This window comes from Struthio camelus, chromosome Z (genome assembly GCF_040807025.1).
Source record: "Struthio camelus isolate bStrCam1 chromosome Z, bStrCam1.hap1, whole genome shotgun sequence".
Taxonomy (NCBI): domain Eukaryota; kingdom Metazoa; phylum Chordata; class Aves; order Struthioniformes; family Struthionidae; genus Struthio; species Struthio camelus.
The window spans coordinates 86,578,581-86,604,398 of NC_090982.1; the positions used below are offsets into that span (position 1 = coordinate 86,578,581).

A 25,818-nucleotide genomic window follows, 5' to 3' on the forward strand; every position below is an offset into this window, starting at 1 on the left:
ATTTTATTGCAGTTAATATCTAGACTGCAGCTGGCCATTTTAGTAGCCATGCCCTTGTAGCTTCCACAAAGGGTTTAAGGCATACTGATGGGGAAAACGTAAAAAGCTTGCGCTTGGTGTTGTACTTTAGTCCCCCCCCCTCCCATAGAGACTGTTGTTTGTAGAAGATGAAAGATGTTAAATTCAGTTTAAAAAAATGAAAGAGGAACGAAATCAAAGGAGATGTGCATATTATATACTGTATATATAAACCCAGATAAACTTTGAATCTGTGTTTCAGATAGCAAATACACCTTTGTTTCGTATGAGCGAACTTTATTAATTTGCACTGCGGACATGTTGTGCAATAGCGAACTTTGAGATTTAGCAAAAGGAAGCACGCTTAAGAGAAGAAAAAGCCCGCAATCCCAAGTAAAATCTACTTTATTTTGAAAATGTAGTTCATGGTACTACTTCAAAGCCTAGGATACGCTGCTGAATATGTTACGAGAATGATTAGAAGTTACATGAGAACCATTTGATTAAATCTTTCCTGTGAAGTAGGCTACCTCTCATTTTCCAAACACTAGCTGCATTTGGATACATTCTGCGTTTATATCTTTATCAGGGGCTTTGAATGGATTATTTGCTATAAACTCTACCGGTTTTTCAAAATGCTTCAGAGCGTGTACGATACCAGGTAAAAATATCCCCTCCTATACAGTTTTCCCTCAAGCCTTAGTATTAATTTTTTTCCCCACCTGATATTTTTCTGCTCGGAAGCCTCTCAGTGTTACTTGCTCAATGGTGCTATGAAAGTCATGGCAAGATTCTGGTCTCCTATTCACCTTCATGTGAAGTGGGCAACTAGAATTTTTATAAGCTGGTATTTATAGCCCTGTTAGCTTTGTGTAGTAGAGTCCAGTCGTTCAGGCCCAAGTAAGGTCCCTGTGCCAGATAGCTGGTGCGTTGAAGGCCCAGCATATAGTGATTAAATGGGAGCTTGTCCTGACTTTAAAAAAAAAACCAAAAACCTGTCAACGCTTCATTTTCTTGCCTTTTTTTTTTTCTGCAGCAGAATGTTGATTTTTGTGTGATAAATTTGACCCATATGTATTAATTATTTCATTTGTGGTCTTTGAAGTGTGCTGTTTTTTTTCTTAGGCACAGTCCGTGCCTTGTCTGTACTGCCTAAAAAGGACACCCGTTATTTCTGAGCTGTAAAGAGGATTAAAGAAACTAATCTAAGTGAAAGTCAGCGCAAAACACACTGAGAAAGGATACTCAACACTGTGGGTCAAATGAAACCAACAAGCGATTCCTGTGACCTAAGCCCAAACCGTTACAGTATTTAGGTATTTAATCACAGCTGAAACCAATGGGAACTGGGCGCTGGAGTAGGTGGTGGGATCTTCAGTGCCTTTGAGAACGTCAGTCCTAGCGATGCAAATTCCTGAGGGCCCCCTGATTCACTGGGAGCTGATCGCTGGCTCTGTCAGACAGCACCGGAGATGGTAAAATGAGGGGAAAATATAAGTTTGTCATACTGTAACTCTTAGGCAGACCAAGTTTGAGGAGGATCTCCATCCTGCCAGGTGCTGTACAGCAAACAACCCAATGCAAACCAAGAAGCAGCTGATGGTCCATGACCATCCGAGATAATGGATGGGAATACAGCAAGCCTTGGAAGGGGCTCTGGGTTTTTTATAGTGCTGTTCTGGACTAAACTTGTTATGTTCTAGTTGGAATGAGGATTAAATTTCTGTATGGAGGCTGATGGTATTCATATGTCTCTGAGTTAGGCCTGGGCCGAAATAAAAATGCATCTTTTAATGTGGTAAGACTTAATTGTCATACTCCTAAACAAGCAGCTGGCAGTACTTAGTACCATTTAAAGAATTCATTGCATTTAAAGTTCTTGTAATTTGTATTTTCAGATACACGGAAAATCCAGATTGCCTGTAGATTAAAAAAAAAAAAAAATTAGAATAAATTGAATGAGCATGGGTAGCTGTTCCACTTAATACAAACCTGAGGGCTCATTTGGTATTATTATTATTAAGGACTCAGATGGTTTACTGTTCCTGGGTTTGCTGTACAGGGAAATTAAGAGAAAGTCATGTCCCAGTGTCTGTGCCAATAGTGGAAATTATCAGATTTTATTTTAAGGGATTTTATGAACAGTTTCTGAAAGTGAGGATGTAGGTTTTGCTAGTGAGATATTGCAGGTGGTTTAGAGTAAAATGTTAGCTTGGTAAGTAAAGTGCCACTAAAGGGATTCTGGCCTTTAGCGTATCTTAGACCAGGTAGATATTAATGACTTTGTTGACTGGTGGTTAGGTAACTCCTGATAAGAGACTAAGCTTTTTTCCTCCTCTTTTTCTTAACACCGTAAATCTTCTGGCATCATCTCTATTTTGGTAGTGCCTGAAGTAATATTCAGAATATTACAGATGTTTCCCAGCTGTGCTTAACTTCATCTCCTGAATCAGTTGCCCTGTTGATACAGTATGTGTTAAAAAGTGATTGTTTTAAAAAGGCATAAACTGATAACGGTGACAAACTTACGAGACAGTTGAGGGAAAAACGGAGAACAGCTAATAGCATGTTTTTGCGTGCTTCAGTTTCATGAAACTTTGACTGATGTATTTATATTCCTCGAGAGTCTTCTAAGGGATCTTGTGAAGGAGGCAGAAGTGAAACTAAAGTAGATCCTTTACAATAACTGAACTTACACGGGTAGTAATATTTTTTCTGGATTGGAAATAAATAGTGTAATTTGGAAATAAAGGATCGTATCACTGCTTCAGTTGGCTAGCTTTTTGGTGGGTTATTGCTTGTTTTGTTCGTTCTTAACTCTCAACATAAAGTAGTACCATAGTTAGTTAGTTGTATACTGAATTCCAAAGGTTACAAAATAAGTTTATCTGGGCAAAAAAATGCTTTGAACTCCTTCGAAAACCGTTTGATAACTGGTTAAAAAATCCTTTGAAATATGTTTTGATTCAGCTATGTTCATATCTTGTAATTTATTTGCATTTGTCTGAATACTCGCGATGTTGCTGAAGAAATGCATTTGAACTGAGGGGGAAAATGGCATTCAGTGTTTGTTCCTCTTGGTTTGTTTCTCGTGCCTCTGCTGTTTACTGCTTTTGTTCTCAACTGAAATGTTTGATTCCTCAAACCGTTTATCAGAAGAGGCGTCATTATGGCTACGGTGACTGTTGCACCCAACAGATGACAAGCAGCCAGGGCAGAAAGATCAGGAATAAGCCATAATCTGAAATTTGCTTACAGAAAGTATCGGAAGAGTTACGTGAGGAAAGGGGAAAAAAAAACAAAAACCTGATCTGCAAAAGACACACAGATAATAGGAAAAGTATAAATTGAATTTAGAATTAAATGTCAAGTCTGTTACACTGAAAGTTAAATCTTAATCAGAAATGTAGAGAGTCAGTCTGTTTTGGGGTTAAATACCTGAAGTTTTTCTAAGGTTTTTTTTTCCTTGATTCTTTTTTCCCCTCCTTGAAGTAGACTACCTTGCTTTCTAAATCTTCAAGTATTTTATTATTTCAGAATATAGTGTGCAATTAGTACAAAAAAGCAGGTGGACTGATTAAAATACTGTAGTCAGAATAACTGATATTAAATATGATTTGAATAAGCAAAGAGAAAATTACATACACCAAAATCAACTATTTTTGATTATGGATTTTGCTAAGGTGTGGTTGATCTGTGTTGATCATCAGTTCAAGTGTGCTGAATTACAGCAAAGTACAGCCTATAAACCACAGAATTTTTTGGTTAAGAATATGCATACTTTATAGAAACACCTATAAAGTCTACTCAGCCATCTGCAGAGGTAAAAATACATATATTCTAATGGTTAATTTTATTTTCTGTCATTCTAGAGTGGGCAAATGTTTCATTAATCTTTTTTCTTGTGATTTGTCTGATTGCAGATGGAATTTGTAGGGTACTTACAAGACATAAAACAACATTTTTAAAACTTTTTTTTCTTTTAACTTGGCAGTGCGAATCTGTCTTAAATGTGGGTAAATTTGAGAAAGCGCGCTTTTGGTTTTTAATCTGGCTGCTTTATCAAACAAAGGAACCACTGTTTGTTAGTGCAACTGATGTTTCTTATTTCCTTCCCTTTCAAAACGTTCGAAGGAGCAGCTCTCTCCTGTCGCTCTTGGGTTGGTGCAGCGCCTCGGCATGGGGGAGGCTTTCCTGCATTTTCAGCTCCCGCTTTCTCAAATATTGATTAACTAACTATTCACCAAACTGACCCAGCTGAATAAACTCAAAGAAAGAAAAATGTATCGTTTTTCTTTTGGCAGAAGCAAAGTTAAGATGGGGTTAGTTGCAGCCAGAAATGGGATTAGCATGTCGAGCAACTTTGGCTCTGAGGTCTGGTTTCGTATCAGCTCAGTTTTGCAAAATCTTATGCCTAAGACTTAATTGCCCTGTGACAATACCTCTCTTTCTCCATTAACTAAGAGGTAGCTCGCAGCAGGCCGTTAAGTATATTACGTGACGTGCCAGTAGTTAATGCCTGCTTGAATATTATTGTTAAATAACTCCAAATGTCTTAAGGATTAGAGTTATGTTAGGACCTAATGTAAGGTGCGATTAATTTTTGAATCAAAATATTAAAAGGTTTAAAATTAATTTTAAAAGTTGAAAATGACTGTTGACAGAAAAAATAAAGTAAGACTCTTCCATTCTTCCCTCTTGCAAGGTGGGTAATGGTGGGATATGGTGATTTAACTCTTCTGAGACTTAAATTTCTTACAGATAAGACCTTCTGGTAATAGAAAATTACCCTTGAAGAGATTAAGAGATTAGCGCTAGCCCCAATTAAAAAGGAAGGATTTGGGTCGAGAAGTGATCTCAGCAGAAGCATTAGGGCAATTCAATAACTTTTTGGGGTCTGACTAGATTATCGGACGTATATACAAAAACGGAGCAAATGGAGCAATTTGGAGAAAGGTCTCATGAGTAAATGTTACTGTCTGTGATTGCAGGGACAGGATTGGGTGACCTGCATGTTCCTGGTCAACCATGTTTTTATGAAACATTTCAAGAACCACCTGTTGTTTTTACTTTTAAACCTTAGCATATCTGCAATGGAATCTCTTAGTTGTTCTCCAGTTTCACAGAGGAAAGTGAGACCTAGGGGAAGGTGTGAGGACCTAGAGCTATGACGAAGTGACGATTGGAAGGGACATCCACGAAGGGTGAGGAGAGCCCCAGCTGGGCCAGAAAATATCCCAGCTCTGCTAACTCTGGCACTTACAACAGGACAAAGATGCAGGGCTGCCGCAGCTGGAAGAGTACACCCGCAACCAAATTATCTCACTGTGGATTTGCGTGAGCTGTTGGGTGACTTAAGGACAGAACTGGACTTTGGTCCAGTAACATTTGGTGTACTTTGAGCAGTGTGCATGGGTATCCTGGAAGTGGATAGTCAGAAATGGCAAATACATTATGAATTGAACTGCTAGAAAACACTGCTAGATGTTTCTCACCTCTCTTTTGTTTTCAGGGCATGGCCTTTACGTTGCACGAACGACAGATGCTTGGGTTGCAAGGACTTCTGCCTCCTAAAATAGAGACACAAGACATTCAAGCCTTACGCTTCCATAAGAATTTGGCAAAAATGAACGACCCCTTGGAAAAGTAAGCTCTCCTCCAGCCTTGATGGTAGATAGGAATTGGTGTAAATGCATGTCATTGGAATAACCAAACGCACTTTCTTTGCCTCCGCTAGGTTTTCCAGTTGTGGGAAGTTATTTTCCATTTTGAGCAAACTGTTTTCATCAGTTAATTATGTAGCTAAATGAGATTGGGGAGCAATTTTGTAACGTTGCGTAGTCATGAGGTAACAAAAAAGAACATACGCAAATTTGCCAGTAGCACAGCTGCAGACTTACGGGGCAGCAGCTTGCTGGAGACCTTGCTGCTATGCTTCTATAATATGTAAGGTTTGGCCGGCAGGTTGTCAGAGCACAGAACTGTATATTTTTTTTTTAGCTTTAGAGAACACCAGAAAAACATGTGTGAGTTTAGGTAAGTTAGGAACTTGCTAATTAGATGCAAAAAATAGTGTTTCTCCTATATTGTAATTATTGTTAGAAGGAAATTACAGCCTTAATATTTTGACATTCTTAATGAGTAATTCTTTGAGATGAATCTTTTTCTGTTGTTGTTTAATCCACTAGTTGGATGAAAAAAATATAAAGGGTTTTTGTTTTCTTAGAGTGGCATGTTTTTAGCATTTTGTTACCATTTTCATATAAACGTATGTGTATTTGCACATGAAAATATGCAGTCTCATAAGGGCAAGAGGAGCATTAGAGTGACTCAAAGCATACCGGACCACATCAAAACTCTGTTTTGTTCTCGTGACAACTGAGAGGTAACTTTTAAATCCGCATCATATCACCTGCAGATCCGAAAGGGTCAAATCATCTCCTATTGGCAAAGCGTCCAGTAGCTGTAACCTAAGATAATCCCTAATTCATCCTCTGTGTGCTGTCCAGTCAGCTAAACTGAATGTGAATTGGTACCTGATAGGCTGGCATATAAATTGGCAAAACTGAAGGTTTAACGTGCGCGATGAGTTCTGTCCTTCGAAGCAGACTTTTTTTTCTAGGAGTTGATTAGTTTTACAGCTGCGTCGATGTTAGGAGTAGGAAGACCTTACTGTCAAGACCTCCTGTTTTGGATGAAAAATTATTTCACCGATAATTTTTTTTTAACAGTAATGAGACTCCCAGCTGCATCCTGCAATAAATCCATGGGTTATCTTATATCATAAGGCATGTTTGTGCCTTAATTTGTTAGCGTGCATGTATGTCATATCAATTATTTTTATTATCGCTGTTTAGTACTGCTACTCTTTCCTTTCCAACTTCTGTTTAGTTCTCAAAGCCCAGCTTGAGTGGAGGAAGGAATTTCATGAAGACAGAATATGGAGCAAGTTTGGTTTTTGCTTTGCCATTTTTCACATTGTTTTACATAAGCATAAATGTGAAGCAGTTAATTTTTTTTCTTTTGCTTTATTACAGGTATATCTACATAATGGGAATCCAAGAGAGAAATGAAAAATTATTCTATAGGGTATTACAAGATGATATTGAGCGGTTAATGCCAATTGTATATACACCAACAGTAGGCCTTGCCTGCTCCCAATATGGACACATCTTCAGGAGACCAAAGTAAGAACAATAGATATATATTGCTACTACTTTTATTATTGTTTTCTCTATGTACTTCCCTGAGGTTTGAAAACGTTTTATTTCATTTTCCTTTGGATTTAGCTACACTAAAGTTAGGCTGATTCATTAGATGACAACTGAAGGCCCAGTTTATATTGGAAAAGACAACGGGAGAAGTAATGTGACCACATAAGTGCAGGGCTTCAGCCCTATTTCCAGCTCTCCCCAGGAGGCAGTACAGCTCTTGCATTCCCTGGAGATGGCTGTGACTTTCTCTAGCTCTTGAAATCATGTCTGTGGATCTGGATAGGAGCAGAGCATTCAGAGAAAAATATAGAAAGGGATCTCTGGAAGTCGTCTGGCCCGACCCTCTGCTCAGAAGAGCTGAATTCAGTTAGATTTGTTAGATATATTCCTCTGCACTGTTTGTAAGCACAAACCTGCACACAGTAAATGTGGAAACATGAGCACATGCCCACCCTGTACAGCGAGCACATCGGCAGATTTGCTGTAGGAAGCTCAGGCTAACAGTGGCGCTGTCAGAATCGAAGCTGTGGCCAGTGTTTTCCCTCTAGAAGTGGCCAGGGCCCCCCATGCTGGAGAGGCTCTTACGATGGGCTGCAGAGCAGCAGGTCGTTCCGTCGTGGGTGCAGACGCACAGGCTGGTGAGCTGTGATTTAGGGAGAGTTCTTGGCAAAGCGGGGTTGGAGAGGTTGCAGCTTGAGGTGGCTCAGCAGATCCTGTTGGGTGCAGGAGAGCCCAACGAGAACTCGGGATGTGCTCCCTTTCTTTCCAGAACCAGCACTTTCCAAGTTATTTCATCTGTTACACCCTCCCCTGGGCCTTTCGTGCCCCCTTTGCTCCCAGCCACAAATGGCTCACTGCAAGCAGAGTAGATATCTAGTCGATTCTGTGCTTCTCCTCTGCTTCTTGCTGCCTCTTTTCCTCCCCTCTCCTTTTCTCGCAGCTTGGGAAGCTCTCTTCTGCTCTGGAGCAGTTTGGTCAGTCCTTGTCTTTCCTTGCTTTTCCCTCTTCTCTCCTCCTGTAACGTTGTGAGGAGAGATGCACCAAAGTAAAACCAGGCCTAGGGTCATATCCCTTTCTTGTGTCCTTTCAGGGGAGAGTAGGTCCTGTCCTGTCCTGCTGAAGCAAACACCAGAGGTGTTTTATCCTAGTGGAGTATTTAAGCTGGCTCTCTGTGGTAGAGAAAAAAATCCAGGTAGCGTCATGCACAGTACTTTCTCTGCTTCCATTTTTTGTTTTAGAGTGTTACAGTAGCCAGATGGACTTAAGCATACGAGAAATTAATTGTCTTTTCACTCTTCTAGGTAATTGATTTCAACGCTTATTTTTATGAACGTTGTACTGTTCAAAATTTTGTTTTACAAAGCAAGGTGAAATTTCTAATTACCACCTGTAAAATATTTCTGCTTTGTTTTTTCTTTCAGAGGATTATTTATTTCTATCTCAGACAGAGGTCATATAAGATCAATTGTGAACAACTGGCCAGAGAATGACGTTAAGGTACTACTACTATATAATTCTTTTTTCTAATTGTTATTTAATCTGAGTTGAGCTTCTTAAAATTTTAATATTCAGAATATTTAATGGAAATAGTAATGCTACATAAGGCATCCTTGGCAGCTGTTTGACAACGGTGGCGAATACAGTTAATGAAAACAAGGCATTTCTTGAAGAGCTTATTCTGAATATGAGGTTTACGGTTTGAGTAAACAGTGATGATCAGAACTAGGTTTGCCAGTCTTTTTGTTTTACTTTATCATTCCATCTTGAGAGGTGCTGGGGGATGCACCTCTGGGTCTTATTTGTTATGTTACATAGCTGTGGGAGAGATTATCTTGTCCTCAGATAAGAACATAGGAGTGGTGGCTGGAAGACCCGGGTTTTGCCATTAATCTGTATGACCCAGCTAGGTCCAAAACCGCAAAGGCAGATGAGGTGGATAATACTCATCCAGGCTTCTTGCTGTCTGGATTTAAGGGTAGAAATCATAAACCTAAGGTACAAGGTTTATGGTACACTGTGTCGCTCCACACAGTGGCCTGGATTCTCCCCACTTAGCTTTCAGGGATTTGGGCAGTAGCTGTCAGCAAACAAAAAGGAGCAGAGCAGATTCTAACGTTATCTTGTCTACTTTCTGCTTGGGTGAAATGAGCAAGGAGTTAAGCATTATCACTTCAGTTAAAAACTTTTTTGTAATCTGTTCTTATTTTGTTTAATTGTATAAACATAACTGAATTTTTGCCTGGAAAAAGCACAGTTGATATTGCTGTAAATTCCAGCAGTCGTATATGACTTCACTTGTTTTCATTTGCAGGCTGTTGTTGTCACTGATGGAGAAAGAATATTGGGTCTTGGAGACCTAGGTGTCTATGGAATGGGAATTCCAGTAGGAAAACTGTGTTTGTATACGGCCTGTGCTGGCATACATCCAGATAAATGCTTGCCCGTGTGTATCGACGTTGGAACTGACAATACAGTGAGTTTGGCTGAAATTTGCTTGCCATAAACTATCCCTATAATAATTTAAAAGTATTTAGTACTGTAAGAGGAGATTTTTATTGAGCACTTTGTTTTAAGATGAAACCAAATATTTTGTTTAAAGGCAATTCGCTTTATAGTTATGTGTCAGTGACTGAAGCACTCCAGTTAATGTGACAGTGGAGTGGTGCATTTGGAAGTAATGTGAAGGCTGGCACACTGTAAAATAGACAGTCAAGTTGACCTGACTTTGAGAGGCTGGAAACGTGAATGAGATTTATTAAAGCAGTTTATTGTTCGCAGTATTGATTTGTTCCGTTGTAAAAGCAGCCATCACCAACCTCAAGTGCCAGCTGATGTTACTGAATGTTGATATAGACTGGAGGCAGTTAAAGTGGCTATATAAATGCAGTATCTTTGAGAACGGTGCGAAATGTGTTACTGTGGACACTTGAAAGTGTATATTGAGGAAGTGACTCATCCTGCTGCTCTCTTTGATTTATTTTTTTCAGACACTCTTGAAAGATCCGTTTTATATGGGCCTGTATCAAAAACGGGATCGCTCACAAGTCTATGATGACCTAATTGATGAGTTTATGGAAGCCATTACAGACAGGTATGATGCTGAATGTTCTGCGCAAGAATATGGCCAAAACGGCTGGCAGAAAGAACCCACGACACTGTCCTTGGAAGTCATTTAAGGAATAAAGATAGGACTAGAAGACAGGAGACATGGGCTGTCTTTCTAGTTCTGCAGTGATTTTTTTTCTGTGACTTGGAACATGCTGTTTGGGGTCATCTGTTAAGTACACGCAGAACGGAGATAGAATTTTGTTAGGCATTGAAAAGCCTGAGGAGATCTTCTGTCCAGAGATAACTGATTGGGTGCAGAATTTGTTTTAAAAGAATTTGTGTGTCTAGTGATAAGAATATTTGTCACGTTTTGTAGGTATGGCCAGAACACGCTTATCCAGTTTGAAGACTTTGGAAATCACAATGCTTTTCGTTTTTTGAGAAAATACAGAGAGAAATATTGTACCTTCAATGATGATATTCAAGGTATAAGCTTTGTTTATATTCATTAAAAAGATAGTCTGCCATGTAGATCTGTTCAGCTCTTCTCAGGTTTGTACTGCTTTTGTAGGAACAGCTTCAGTGGCCTTAGCAGGACTGTTGGCAGCACAGAGAGCCACTGGCAAACCAGTTGCAGAGCAGAAAGTGCTGTTCCTTGGAGCAGGAGAGGTGAGTTCTCCTAAGGTTTCTAGGACAGCAAAAGATTGCATTGTGTTATATTTTCTGGTTCTGTAAAATCTGGACGTTCACATCCTTGGAATTTTATTGCAGAACTCTGTATATAAAGGCCAGCTAAAACACATTAACAGAAGGGAGTACCTGCTTAAAGACGACTATTTGAAAGGCATTTAACATTTGCCAGGGCTCAGTTTTTCATGTTGCTACATGGACTTCTCAAAGCAGCAGGGACTGCTGGAAGGAGATTTTACCATGAAATTATGATTCAGTAAGAAAGGGGAAAGAAAGAGAAATGTTGCCAGCATCCACTTTCTGCCCTGTTGCCTTCTCTGTCCACACGGCCTCTATCACAGGCAGCAAGAGTGGAAGGAGGCGCAGAAAGCAGTTGGGCACAAAACGCTAGGCCATGGTTTCTTGGCAGGAGGGCTGCAGGAATAACTTGTTCTTAGTGTCCAGCTGGGTGTCTCTGCTGTAGCTGTTGAACTGGTACAGGCCCAGCATGGGACACAGTACCCAGAAAAGCTGCCTCTCTTCTTGCTTAAAGACGTGATGAAGTTGATCCCAGGAATCTGCCCCCATCTAGGCAAACGTTGCTTGTGTTTCAGAGCTGACTTAATAAATGATTTTTGTGGGGATCTAGAACGGGGTGGTGTTTGTGACGACAGACCCCAATTGTGGCTCATTTAAAAACAGCAGTGCTTTCATCCGTCAGGCTGCCCTGGGAATTGCAAACCTCATTGTTATGGCTATGATGGAAAGCGGTGTTTCTGCGGAGGAAGCCTACAAGAAAATATGGATGTTTGACAAATATGGTTTACTGATTCAGGTAGGGGTGTGTCAGGCCTGGAAACACCACGTTACACGTGGTCGGTGCTTTCCGTGGCCTTCTCACAAACAGCATCGACTTTAACCTGTAGGGCCGAGAACACATGGTAGATTCCAATCAAGAACCATTTACGCACCATGCTCCAGAGCTGATACCAAAGACATTTGTAGAGGCAGTGAACGTACTTCGGCCTTCAGCTATCATTGGTAAGTAAGGTTATTTTCACTTCTGTGTTTCCATCACTTGGTTATTTGCTGTGTTTGCTTTTGGCAGTATGGCCCCAAGGAGGTTGGTGACAGTGATCTGCGTTTCTGCTGAGATAAATAAGAAAAACTGAAGGCTGTTTTCTGCTTGCAAATATATTGAGCTGCAGTTTATCTCTCAGTGCATCCTTCACTGTAGCTGTGGTGCTCCTTCTGCAGCTTGTGAGGTTGTTAGCTGCTTGCTCTAGTCTGTATCCAGCTAGTCCGTGACCTTGCTTAGAACAACTCTGAGCGTGTTCTCAGAGACTGCATGGCCACAATGAACTGAAACTTCCAGTGAAGGGCAGTAAGAATCTTATTAAATATCAGAATACACTTCTTTTCCCAGACGTATTCCCTACACCAGCAACAAGGGAGAGAACAGAGGCACGAAACCACTATTTTCTGATAAACGGGAGTCCCCTAACTTAAGTAAAATATATTTATTTATTTATTTATTTTTGCCTTCCTCCCTTTCCCCAGTCCAGCTTTTCTGGCCAGAACCTGCCAGCAGCATGACTTGAAGCTGTTTCATACTGCAGTCCCTGGTCAACAGTACCTATAAGGTCACTGACATATATATGGCCTCCTTATATATGTGTTGATTTATAACTGTGGCTGCCCCCAGAGCCCAGATGGGATTACAAGTGTTTCCTGTTACAATTCTGTAATTTCCTTTGCATGTCATTTTTGGGGCGGAGGGGACATTTTCTGGACTGAGTAGCTGCCCTTGAGTCTCTATCCGGTGTGTTCGTTTTTATGTGTTTGTATCTATGTGTTCAGGTGTGGTCAGAAATGCCAACGTGAAGAGAAAGTGCATTGCACAGTTAACACCCAACTAGGATGAATCATCCTCAGAGAGCTGCAGTCACCTCTTCCTTATCCAGGACAGCGATAAGCATTCTTTACGCAGATCAATACAAAAAAAAGCATGTAAAATAGGCTTCAGGAACACGTTAATTAGATGTTCCTGTGAAGAATGAGATTTTTAAGCAGCCAGTATCAGAGCAGCGCTTGGTCTCTCTCCCGTGGAATGAAAAGGCTGTGATAGTTTGCTCAGAGTCTTTGGAGGTGACAAGGCCTTAATCTATAATCAGCATCATCCGACCTGGGGTAGTTGAATATTGATTCCGTCTTTGTGTATTCCCCTGTACTCCAGGAGTTGCAGGAGCTGGGCGGCTTTTCTCACATGAGGTGATCAAAGCAATGGGCTCTATCAATGAGCGACCCATCATATTTGCACTAAGTAACCCCACAGTGAAAGCTGAATGCACAGCAGAGGAAGCATATACGTTAACAGAGGTATGTGATGTTTTGAAACATTGACCTATTGGGCCCTTGCTGATAGAACTGTTTACTGACAGTGAGAATGGAAAAGCTCCTCAGATTATTAGGTACCGTTTCTTCATGTAGTAGCAGAGTTCTTTCTTGTCGTCTTGAAAAGTAAATTGAGGTGATTTGAAAAGCAACCTTGATTTTTAAATAATGACATGCTTCGAAGCTTAAAATAGCCTAAATCCTGTTGCTTCTTTTTTGAGAAGGGACCATTAGGTACTGAGTGTTTCGTAGCTTTGATCAATTTCCCCTTTCCCACCAAATTTTGTATCATTTTCGTTTTATAAAGCAGCAGCTTCTGTTAACATCAAAAGAGAGATTAGGTACAGCCTTTAAAATATAATGGCTGTCATGTTGTAAATAAAGTTCCTGAGGCAGCAAACGTCCTTGCATCTGATCAAGACTTCTGCTTTGCACTCAGTCATTTCCTGGTGTTTGCAGGTCAGAGCTCATATCATTAACAGTGACCCATGAAGACCTGTGCTTTGAGCACAGGCCTCTGCTGCTGACCCTCTGTCCTCGCGTTCCCCTGTCACCACGCCTGTATCTCATACCCTGGCGCCACCAGAAGTTGAAAGGAGTGAACTAAGTATAAATGCATCTCGTTTTGCACTCTCATCCCAAAGCAATTATGCTGTGGCTTTGGGGGGTTTTGTTGCGGGTTTTGGTTTTTTTTGTTTTTTTTGTTTTTTTGGAATAACACTATCACCAGCGTATTTCAGGGTAAGCATATTCAGATTTAGGGTTTGTCTTTAAGAAAGTAAGTCTTTTATCCTTCTGCACAGCTTTTATATAAAACTAATCTTTGAAGAGAGCCTGAGGAGAAAGAGGTGGGGGGCAAGGGAGCAGTATCAGGCAGACAGTGCTAGCTTTAACACTTTGAACTGGCTGGTAATTCCTTTCCTTTAAATCTTAGGTTCCAGCTCGCTGTGATCTCTCCCCTGTCCACAGGGCCTGCTTGAAGACTTCAGGGGTGGGGCTTGTGAAAAGACTTTTTTTTTTTTTTTTTTTTTAAATACAGCCCCAAATCAAGTGACTCATATATGTAAAAGTGAGTGGGTGGAGATCTTTTCTTGTTTCTTGATGCGGAAATGTGAACTACTTCCTTCCAGTGTTAGTGTGGTTCTCAACATTAAGATCTCATGTATGGTGTGGTATTACCTTCACAGAGAAAAAGGAAGGGTAGAGCTTTCTTCCCCAGCTGGGGCTCAGACTCTCGTCTGTGTTACTAGGCCTGTCAGTTTGGAGGGAACTATTGCTGCAGAGGTTGGCAGGTCAAGAGGGAGCTCTGGGCAGAAATAACAGCCTCTGGGCAAAATCTAGACCTTAGCTTTAAATAGTAAATGAAAATGAAGATTGTTTAGTCTCTCTCAGATGTTTTGCATCTGGGGATTAGCCAGAATAGTAAGAGTTACTTAGGCAATGTTTCAGGATATAAAATTCACAGTTCCAATATCTTGAACTGAAAGTACACAGGAGTTAATTATGGAGCCAAGCCATTAGCATAGCACTACTGGCGTCTCTGATGGTCACAGGAGGAAACTTACTCTAAAACTGTTTGAGGGAGGGTCAACCTCAGTTTTGCTTGCACGTTTCAATGTGCTCTAGGTGACCCTGCTTGAGCAGGGGGGTTAGCCTGGATGATCTCCAGAGGTCCCTTCCAACCTCGACCGTTCTGTGATTCTGTGAAATCCGCTACTCAAGCAGGGTCACCTAGAGCACATTGCCCAGGATCGCGTCCAGACGGCTTTTGAATATCTCCAGGGAAGGAGACTCCACCACCTCTCTGGGCAACCTGGTCCAGTGCTCTGTCACCCTCACAGGAAAGAAGTTTTCCCTCGTGTTCAGACAGAACTTCCTGTGCTTCAGTTTCTGCCCGTTGCCTCTTGTCCTCTTGCTGGGCATCACTGAGAAGAGTCTGGCCCCATCCTCTTGACAACTTCCCTTCAGATACTTGTACACGGGCACTGCAGGCTGAACAGGCCTGTAGTTTCCTGCGTCGTCCTCCTTGCCCCTGTTTGAAGATTGGAGTGACACTGGCTTTCTTCCAGTCCTCAGGCACCTCTCCTGTTCTCCATGACCTTTCAAAGATGATGGAGAGTGGTGTAGCAATGATGTCTGCCAGCTCCCTCAGCGCTCGTGGGTGCATCCCATCGGGGCCCATGGACTTGTGGGTGTCAAGTTTGCCTAAATGACCTCTGACCTGATCCTTCTCCACCAAGGGAAAGTCTTCCTTTCCCCAGACTTTCCCTGACCCTGGAGACCAGGGAGATTCCTGAGGACTGGCCTTAGCAGTAAAGACTGAAGCAAAGAAGGCATTCAGTGTCTTTTTATAAAAAAAAGATCAACAAAACAATAAATGTTTTCTGGGAACAAACTCGCTTTTCCTTCGTCCCATCGCTATATGTTGAGTCTCCAGGAGGAGGACGTATACTTCAGGGTGTTTGTCACCATCAGGTGCAGAAGCAAGATAGAGCTAGTTAGATTCAGGTGTGGTAAAACATCTTTACTGAAGTAGCTGTGTAAAAATCATGCTGTTTAAAACAGCTTGTGCCCAGTGGAGAGAGAGGCTCTTTGTTTTTTCTCCTGTATTGAGTCCGTATGTCCTTTCAGCCATGATTTTCCGTGAACTGCTGTTTGTACGTGTGGGCCATTTGGGTTGCAAATATTCCTGCTCAGTAAATGAAAAGGTGCAACTGTTCCAGTCTTACTGGTAAATTTTCCAATGACTTTGACGCTTTAGACTTTTCTCTCTATCTAATGTTTGGTTTTATAATGCTCTGTAGTTCTCTGAAATGTGCTCAATACAACACAAATGTACTCAGTTTACCCACAGTTCTCCCTTCAAAATGTGATAATATCCTTCCCTTCAAGCTACAGTAGTTACCTAGAAAATCCTCTCCAACATTGCTTGCTTTGTCATTTAACTAACAAAGTTTGGCAGTTAATGGTGATAAATGTCATCCCTGTGCATCTCCCAACCTCAGAAGTAGCTAAGATTTCAGACGAGCCAGGTTTGGCTAAGATGGGAAGTGACTAATGAAATGAAGAAGCCATCACTGACCTTTTCACCGCTTATTGTTTTTCCACTAGATGGCACCTGTAAAGGCATGACTGTGCTTTAGTGTCCTCTGCCACCCTGCAGGAAGTGTGGGCTTTTTCTGTGTTTTAATATTCATTGTCTTTTGATCCTGTCCTCAAACGCATCCATATGTTCTACTACTACCTATTGTACTGGGTATACCCTACTCGTGTGTAGTGGTCATGGGGAGACTTAAATATTTTGAAATAATGTTATCTTCATTATCCAAGAGAAAGTCAAATTTTTTCACTTACCGGGTTTTGTTGCTTGAGGAAAGGGTTATTTCGGTGGAGGATATATTTCGCATTCAAAACTCTGGATTGGTTTTAATATTTCTTGCTGGTAACAATTATTTTCAAAAGAACAATAAGGAAATTGCATTATTCGCTCCTCTCAGAGCTCCCATTTCTCAAAGACAGTATGATACGGTAGTCTTCTCCTTGCCCCCCCCCCCCCATCAGTAAACAAGTGACCTTTCCTAGTTTACTTATATTTCAGTCTCCTTTGGAAGTGGCCATTACTCTGCTCTTCTCGTACAATCCTCAAGGTGGTGGGTCCTGACTTGTGGCTGAGGTTCCTGATTAATGCTCTTATACTTAACACATAATAGTTTGTTTTGTATGCAAGTAGTTCCTCCTAAGTCTTTGCTGTCTCGAAGAGCAATGGATGTTAAAACAAATAGGTGTCTTTCATTCCCTTGGAGAGCTGCACAATTCTTCTTTTGCCTTCCAGAGGTTTGCAGGAGGAAGAGGTGCTCACTGCTTTTCTTATCTCTTCCAGGCTGTGGTGTGCTCTACTGGGAAGCACGGGTTTGGTTGTTGTCACATGGGGAATCTAGGGATTTGAGTCAGCAAGGCATTTCAGTATGCGCTTTTGTCCAGTTGCATTCAGTAGGGCCGTTTTGCCTTTTGCGGTTTGGCTGTGCGCTTTGGTACCTTGCTGAATCAGTCCCAGAGCTGACTGGGAGCAGTAGGACTCGGGCATCCCTGTGTTTCATAATGATTTTATTGCTCCGTAACGCAGGCTCTTTTGGAGCTGACTGGCAAAAGCCGTGGTTATTCTTTTCCCCTCCACAGGGACGATGCTTGTTTGCCAGTGGCAGTCCCTTCGACCTGGTGACCTTGAAAGATGGACGAATCTTCAAACCGGGCCAGGGGAACAATGCTTACATCTTTCCAGGTAATAAAATTCTCTTCTGCTAGTCTTTAAGACTAGGCTATTAGCACCTCTAATCATGCTCTCTTGCTGCACTAGGCAGTTAGTGAAGCTGCATAAAGATGTGTTCGCAGCACTGAGAAGTTTAACTACAGATGAGACTTAGTCAGTGAGAAGAGCGAATGAAAGAAAATCAGTTAAGGGTGGGTGCCAGGCACGTGGGGTTACGTGTGTGACATGCGCGCAGTGAGCTCACCCAATTGGATGCTTCTAGGAAAACAGAAGGGTGTTACTGAAGTCTCTCGCTCCTGCTGCATGAGTTCCTCTGCTTGTTTTGGGGGGGAAGGAGAAAGTAAGCATCTATACGCTCCTCTTTGAGTTACATCTGCACAAGTGAGGGTACGAAAGAGGTATTAGGGATATTTCCCTGCCTTCCCCTTTCCTTTCTCTCCCTTTCCTCCCCCAACTCCTAAGCTCTAACCCCCTGTCCAAGGCCACCTCTTATGGCAAATGACTGGCACACGTGGTAATCGTCTTGTGAACGTGCATAGAAAGCTGTGGGAAGACTTTTAAAAATAACATTCTAGATGACTTTCAGCTTCTCAGCAGCAGGCTGCGTATTTTAAAATGATGTGGCCCTAATTGGCAATAATTTTATTGTAGGCGTGGCTCTCGCTGTGATCCTCAGCAGTGTTCGACATATTAGTGATAAGGTTTTCCTAGAGGCTGCTAAGGTAAGTGTGGAAGCAGAGTAGGCTGTAGCTTCTGACACAAAGGTGGATGACATGACAGGTTTTCTGAGATGTCTCAAATCTTGCTGAAAACTATGTGATTTCCTATTCCCTTTGGAGGGGATAAAACCAACAGGAAAACACGTTTTTTGGTCAAGCAAGATTGTGGAAGGTGTCTGCTTCCTGTGAAAATGTTTTCATCCAGAAACTGAATACCCAAATATGAAATTTGTCCATGGGTAAAGGTGCCTCCCTGCCTCGTGGGACTGGAGGCCTGCCTGCCTTCTTTCTCGTTGTCCTCTCGGGGTCCCGCAGCTGGCCGGGGTGCTCAGGGACACGCGTAGCCCCAGGGCTCCCGAGCTGCACTGCCTTTCTGCTCTGGAGCAGGAGCTCCTAAAAAAACATTGGAGTAGCCACTGAATCGAGTGGTATGTGGGCACCCCTGCAGTCGTGTTGTGCTCTTGTAACCTCCACTGTTACGGGTAGCTCAGCCTCAAAAATAGGATCTCCTTTCTGCTAAATGCTCGCAAGCAGAATTTGCTGATACGGACACAGATTGCAGTGTCGACCTTTGAGAACATTGAGAAGTGAGGTGTCTTATTCTACTGCTTCGGAGAACTCTGATAGTAAAGAATGCTGCAACTTGTTTCTCTCATGCATTTTAGCGCGTTATTGATCCCATGCAGGATGCAGTAAATAGGAACTCGTTTGTTTTTCTAATTCAGGCTTTGACAGAACAGTTGACTGATGAAGAACTTGCGCAAGGAAGACTTTATCCTCCACTGTCTAATATCAGGGAAGTTTCTATTTATATTGCCGTCAAGGTGAGTATGAAGCATAAAAGTGGACTGGACTAAAAGTGTTGTATGCGTATATTTACTTAATGAGTTTCACAGCATGATACCTGGACACTAGATGCTTAGGCACAGAAAACCCAGACCTGTTTTTGTGCCATTAATAAGGAACGCTTATAAAAACGTTGGCTTTGCTGGATTCTTCAGTTTGGCAGTGATCATTGGTCAAAATTAGGCTCCTTTGGTTTTTGAAATGAAGTTTCCAGATGCCTGATACGGCATTCAGGAATTGTAAAAAGACTTTGGTATTTGCCTGTGTTCAATCTGTGAAGTCCTAAACGTTTTTCCAGAGGAAGTCCAAATGTTACATGAATGTAGTGAAAGGCACAAACTGCATGGTGATTTAACTTTACAGGTTATGGAATTTTTGTACGCGAACAACATGGCTTTCCACTATCCTGAACCTGCAGACAAGAACCATTACATTCGATCAAAAGTTTGGACCTACGAATATGAATCCTTCATGCCAGATGTGTATGACTGGCCTGAGTCTAAAGTACACTGATGCACCAGAAGATAGCACTCCTCAGGCAGCATCTTCTACTCTGCAGGGATCCCTTTTTCAGACCAATTTAAATCGTGACTTTTGAGACTTGTAATTTATTTTCTCTCATTTTGTTGTCTTTTTCCCCCTCTCCCTTGTTTTTCATTTGACGTAGATTTCTCCCCATCTTCCCAAGTATCTGATGATACCGTGTGGGTGATGGCATCTGTCACATAACTGATAGAGCTCTCCAGAATTAATGTAAATAATGATACTGCGTTTCTAGCTTAGAGCCCTCACCACACTAAAGAATTCCAATAATGATGTTTTAGCTGCATGCGTACTATAATGAATTATAGCTCTCTCCACACTGCTGATTTCCAGAATCATTTATTTCTGCTTTTAATAATCAGTCTTCTGTCTAATTCTCCTGGTGTTGTCACACTGCATTATTTGTGACATCATAAGAGAATTTGTCAAGAAAAAATAAGGACAGCTTAAGACGAATCTAGCGGTCTAGCGGGCTTTCTGTGTTGTCTGATGATTAAAGATGCACACGTCCAGGCTTCCTTGCTTCATTGGCTGCTCTGTTTTTTTGAAAGTGCTTTGAAGAGCCGTGTGGTGTGCACATGTAGAATCGGCAGCAATATTTGTATTCTGAATTTTCATCATTGTGTGAAATCTCCTATCGGGAAAAATAGGAACTAGTTACAATGTATCCTTGGAAAGTCTGAAAATAATATTAATCACTTACTGACTTTAAAAAACAAAGCTATGCTGTTGCATTAGAAATTGCGTCGTATAAAGGCAGAACCTGAAGTAACGTGCAGAAATCTTTTAGAGGGATTGTTGAGAGAGATCTGCGTTAGACTCCAAGGTGATGTGCCAAAGGACTTTTGTTTCATTTGTTTGGTTTTTTTCAGGTTCTGTTTCTTCTAAGTAAATTGGCAAGATCGTTTTCTCTCTTTAGCTGCATAACTTTGTTTTCACCAAAGGACTTGTTTTTAATGTTTTTGTGATACCACTGACTTGAAGGGCTCCTTAGTGGACTTAGTTGCCACTTTGAACGAAAGACTCCTTCCCCACAAGCTGAGGAAGCTAAACCAGAAAGTGTTCCAGGCAGCTGTTGACATGCACGTTTACAGAAGTTTGACTGACTGTTTCTTGGGATTTCAGTTCAGCGTACTTTTAGTTTGACCGCAGTGAACGTAAGACGTGAAAGATCTAATGCTCAGAAGTTTTAAGTTGATTACTTGATCCTCCTCACTCCCTTTACAGGCTTAATTTGTCAGGTATTTTGTAAGAAAACAGAAATTGCTAGTTTGATTTTTGTTGCTGTTTCCTCGCAGTGGTAGTACTGCACATTTGCTACAGATATCACAATGTGCATTCCTTTTCATTTTGTTCACATCTGCTTTGAATTGCCCTCCATTATTTTATATCAGCATGCAACAACAAATTTTTGTAGTTACTGTCTCCGACTTCTCTAAATCTAGCCTCTCTAAAAAGCAATAGAGCAGAGAGTGGAACAGAAGTGGAGATGATGTGCCCTCCCGTACTTTGTTGCAAAAAGACAAAAACTTGACAAAAATAAATACATGTAAAAAAGTTGTACTGACCAAAAAAAAAAAAGGGGGGGGGGAGGGAGTAGATTTAAAACGGGTGTACTGGCAAACTTGAAGACAGAAACCAAAGAGATGAAGTAAATCGTGCTCAGAATTTACCCATGGCAAGCAAATGTCTCATGCCCTCATTTATATTGGAAAATGCATTCTCTTCAGAACTAAGTAAAATCGGGCCAAAATAGAACAGGAAATACAGACTCTGTAACCCCTTAAAAAGACGCGGTCTCTTGGTTATTGCCTAGTCCCTGATTTTAATAGAAAGAAGTATTAGGGGAAAAGGACAGTAAACTTTTGGAAGATTTCACCTAAGCGAGGGAAGAAGACTGATTATATAAACACAGAAAGCAGTGACATAGGGAAAAAAAGCCATATTCAAACTGTGGTGAAATGCTGTCTGGTGAGGCTCTAAATGCTACATTGCCAAGTTGTGTGATTTATGTGGTTTGCAACTTATCTGTGTAAGTATATATACAAAAAAAAGACCAACACACACACGATGTTTTTACAAAGAATGCTTTTTTCATCTATTTTTGCTATGCTTAGTTTTTAGTGTATTTAAATATGTGGTCTTACTGAAAAATTATTTATTTAGTGTACAAATTATTTTTACCTTTTGAAAATTCAACCCGTGCTGAAGCACGGACTGAAAGCCTGTTGTAGCGTGTCAGTGAGGTTCTGCATCGTTGTGCTAAAGCATATCAGCAGCGCGCGCTTCCTCGCTGCTTCTGACGAAATATTGAGTAGAAGAGCAACAGATATCCCATGCGCTGATCTTGTGCCCTGGCTGAGACCGACTGCAGAGGCAGGGCAGTCGCTCAGTAAATATAACTCGGTGTTACAAAATAAAGATCTACATCCATCTATTCGGTCTTGATTTTTTTCAGGCAGTGAGTGCAGCCATCATTTATACAGTGGGCACTGACAGCACTCAGGGTGTCAGAACATCTGGTACTTGGGAAAATAATATTCCCGGCTCACAACAGGAGCCTTGCTTTGGGCAAGCGTGGTTTCGTTTCCCAGAGGAAGCTACCAAACAGACAATTGGCAGTGGCTTGTGTCAAGGACAGGGAAGACTCCTGTTTTGCGAAAAGCAGTTCTTTCTCCTCCTGGCGTGGGCTGCCTGCTGTCTTCTCTGTGCGGAGGCCAAGAGGCGTTGTTCAGAACTGGCTGATAGTGGGATTTTCCTAGCTGTAAACGTTACTAGATACTTTTATGAAAATCCCACTGCACAGGTGAGGAAAAACTTAGTCGTGTTTTTACTTTCATCTTTAACTGACTGTGAGGCTCTAGTTACGATACAGTCATCCCCCAGCGCGGCTGTAGGTGTTCCCAAGGTCTGGAGTAGCGGGGTCCTGATTGCGTCTCCCTAATCCGTCCCAGTTATGTCAGCTAAGAGGTCCCAGCTAGGCTTCATCTGCACGCACATCTGTGTGCTTTGTTTAGTCAGGCTCTGTTGGTCATCTATAGCTCGAAATAGAGACAATGTAGGATTTTGCCGTCAACTTACAGCCATTGTTTTCCATTTGCAACAGGTAACATGTCACAAACTTCTAAGTGTTTCACTCTTCCATCTTTCTCAGAATGCTTTTAAGTAGATTGATCTTCAGATTTGATGAACTCTTCAAATCTAATTAATCTTTGAATCAATTAGCTAACTGTTAATTGTCAGTTAACTAATTAATTAACTGTTTGTCTTGCCACTTAGGAAGGAACCACAGTATCCCTTTTCATATTCTACTTAATCTGAATTTTTTTTTCTTTGCAGGCTTTATCAAAAGCATTTATTAATCTGTATCAGTACAGAAAGTTCTCTTAGGCAGCATGCAAAGACCAAAAGCTTTCACCAGGATGCGTTTTGTAACACTACATAGTGTAAGTTAAGCTTATATTATTTTTTGAAAATTTTTGCCTAAACGATGACTAGTGGTGCAGCTCTAGTGACTTTTGCCCTCTGAGTGGTATAGAAATATGTCTTTCAGGTCTCTTCTGTTAGATTCTATTCTGGAGTTAGAGAACACTTGAGAGAAAAATACTAAGCATCAAAAACTCCCATTAAAGTCAGCAGAGCTGAGGATGCTTAAGTCTTTTTCAGGACTGGCCCAAGACTTGCTCCTGTGAAATCAACAGGAGCAGGATATGTACAGAAACATCTACGTGAGGAGAAGTGGAAGGTCTTTAAAAAGAAAAGTAGCTAAGGGAGCGTAGCCTCACTTTATGAAACACCTGTGTTCTTGTTCAAAGACGTTACAAAGGTTTGTGTATTCCTGAAGCGTATGCCAGTGTGCCAACAGCTGACGTGTAGAGGAAGATTATTAAAATGTAGTGTCTGGTTATATTTGAAACCAAAAGTGTGACTTGCCACCCAAGTTCTTCTTGGATATGTTTGTTAATGGTGATGTTTCATGATGTCGTCGTTTGTTTTCCAAGCTTACAGTGAAGTGACGCTTTACATGCAGATCAGTGTTTAGCAGGTTTCCCTGCGGTAGGTGTGTGCGTTCTCTGTACTGTCTTCGTCAGCACGCTGTTTTGCAGGAGGGGGGTGACGTAACCCAATGTCATGTTCTTCTGATAGAAACTGTAAGTAAGGGACAATATACCTTGTATTTTTTTTTCATTAGCAGCCCTGTTTAGTGAATGCTCCAGTAGGAGAATTGGGATCAGTACTGTTGTACAGCTACAACTATGAATTTTAGTTCAGCTCACTCTGGATTTAATTGAAATTCAAGTTGTGTTCTTTCATTTGGGGCTTGCGCCAGCTTTCCTCGATGTTAAAGGTGCAGATGTTAGTGTCTCTGTGATTTAGATAAAGTAACCTACCAACTTTCAGACAGGGACTGTAAGAACAAAACAGTTTGGGCTTCAGTTCTGTCTTGGCTATTAATGCTATTCTTGAATTCAAGAAGAAAACCACTGTCATTGTAGGATTTTTTTTTAAAGCTGATGCTCACTGTTACAAAGCATACTGCTTGCTACCCTCTTTTGTAACACATGTACATAATATGCAAGGACTGGTACTATCTTGAATACTGGAGCAAAGAGAAAATCTAGAACAAAGCTCTAATTACAGCCACTTGGCAGCTGAATTTGATGAACGCCGTTCAGTTGCCTCTGGTGAAGGGACGTGTAATTCTGTATGAGTCTACCTTGACCTACCTGCCTACCTACTCTTGAAATGTTATGTTACCATGGTATCAGAAAGCCTGCAGATGTTCTCAGTGAGACACGAAGACAGCTCAGCACGCTTCAGGCCTCTGCTGCCCGTCATCGCTCTCCGAAGCGCCAGCACTCGGTGACGATGCAGCTTGCTCGCGCCTGCTCCAGAGGGATGTGTGCTAACAGCTGGATCACGTGTGGGGGATTCGATATCTTGTGGTGTAGCGGACCATGGCTAGAACTCATTAAAACCTCTCTTGGGTCAGGTTTTTGACTTGCCAGCGCTGAGAGAGCTCTCTGTAGGGAGTGCACATATATATTCCACGCGCACAAAATGGGCACTGGACTGAACTGAACATTAACCCTCCGAGTACCTCGGGCTTTGACTTACCCGTCCTTTAAATAGCTCCTTTCTAATAAAAACGGAAATAAAAATACTCTTCAGACTGCGCAAACATAGCAAGTTTGTCAGTTTTTCAGGAAATAAAGATGATTTTGCCATTTTATCGTAAGCACATCTATCTTACACAAGTAAACGTAACTCTGTATTGCAATGCTTGTGACGACAATTCCAGTCTAATCTACCTAAGGGTTGACTTAATCTAGGAGGGTCATTGCTCAGCTGAAACTAAACTTGTATTTAAATGTAAACTGTTTGGGTTTTTTTTTTTTTTCTCCTTTATATAATATTGTAACCGTTGAATGTGTGTTCCGGTCTTCTATTTTCTTAGTAAAATGCATTCTCTTTGCCTAAATGACATCTGATTTTATTTATTCTAAAACAGTAATGCTTGGTGTATACAGAATTGGTACGAAATTACCTACAATAGTCACTTTTTTCCCTCGTTTTTTTCCTTAAAAGAGATTTCTGTCCCTTGTAAGCGATCAACAAACAAAACAGGTACTTAGACCTTCAGCTAAACAATTAATATTTTACCTCAAAACAGTTTTTCTGGAAATAATACATCTGTTTTACCATACTTTACCTTAGTCCCCTTAAAGGGACTTGAGTATTGTCATCTGCGTTTGACCAGACGGAGAGAGCGAGTCTTACAGGGGAAGAAGCTTGTCCGCCCCCCGGGCACGCTGGGGTCCCGGATGCTGCGCTCTGCCCTCGAGTTTCTTGATTAATACAGTCGGCGTCTCATGAGACAGATGCTCCGATGACAAAGCACGTCTCGGGTCGTCGTGCCTGCCCAATCCTGCAACATCAAGGCTCGGGATTTAGGGGAAAGGACTTGGTTAGGGAGTAAAATTTGCTGCGAGTTATCAGGGCGCAGGTGGGGGGTGGTTTTTTTGGTTCGTTTTTCAGGATGTCAATGTTACCGCGTATGCGTGCCTTAATACTAAGACGAAGCTGGTTGCAGCCGCGA

The 25,818-nt window shown here is 41.4% G+C and overlaps 1 protein-coding gene across 13 annotated transcripts in view; it reads left to right on the forward strand.

Moving 5' to 3' along the window:
- Positions 1 to 25,203, forward strand: part of LOC104138486 (NAD-dependent malic enzyme, mitochondrial) — a 37,515-nt gene extending 12,312 nt beyond the window's left edge. For 11 of the 13 annotated variants that reach the window (XM_068927710.1, XM_068927712.1, XM_068927709.1 and 8 more), the window contains 14 exons: positions 5,531 to 5,664; positions 7,056 to 7,205; positions 8,654 to 8,729; positions 9,544 to 9,705; positions 10,220 to 10,323; positions 10,657 to 10,766; positions 10,852 to 10,949; positions 11,671 to 11,784; positions 11,876 to 11,990; positions 13,186 to 13,328; positions 17,520 to 17,622; positions 18,262 to 18,332; positions 19,055 to 19,153; positions 19,539 to 25,203. In XM_068927710.1, coding sequence (XP_068783811.1) covers positions 5,534 to 5,664; positions 7,056 to 7,205; positions 8,654 to 8,729; positions 9,544 to 9,705; positions 10,220 to 10,323; positions 10,657 to 10,766; positions 10,852 to 10,949; positions 11,671 to 11,784; positions 11,876 to 11,990; positions 13,186 to 13,328; positions 17,520 to 17,622; positions 18,262 to 18,332; positions 19,055 to 19,153; positions 19,539 to 19,688 — 1,626 coding nt within the window. In that variant the 5' untranslated portion in view covers positions 5,531 to 5,533 and the 3' untranslated portion in view covers positions 19,689 to 25,203. Of the gene's footprint in view, positions 1 to 5,530; positions 5,665 to 7,055; positions 7,206 to 8,653; positions 8,730 to 9,543; positions 9,706 to 10,219; positions 10,324 to 10,656; positions 10,767 to 10,851; positions 10,950 to 11,670; positions 11,785 to 11,875; positions 11,991 to 13,185; positions 13,329 to 14,277; positions 14,935 to 17,519; positions 17,623 to 18,261; positions 18,333 to 19,054; positions 19,154 to 19,538 lie in introns of those variants that run through there. The other 2 variants (XR_692928.2, XM_068927711.1) reach the window with 2 other exon arrangements.
- The last annotated feature ends 615 nt before the right edge of the window (positions 25,204 to 25,818 follow it).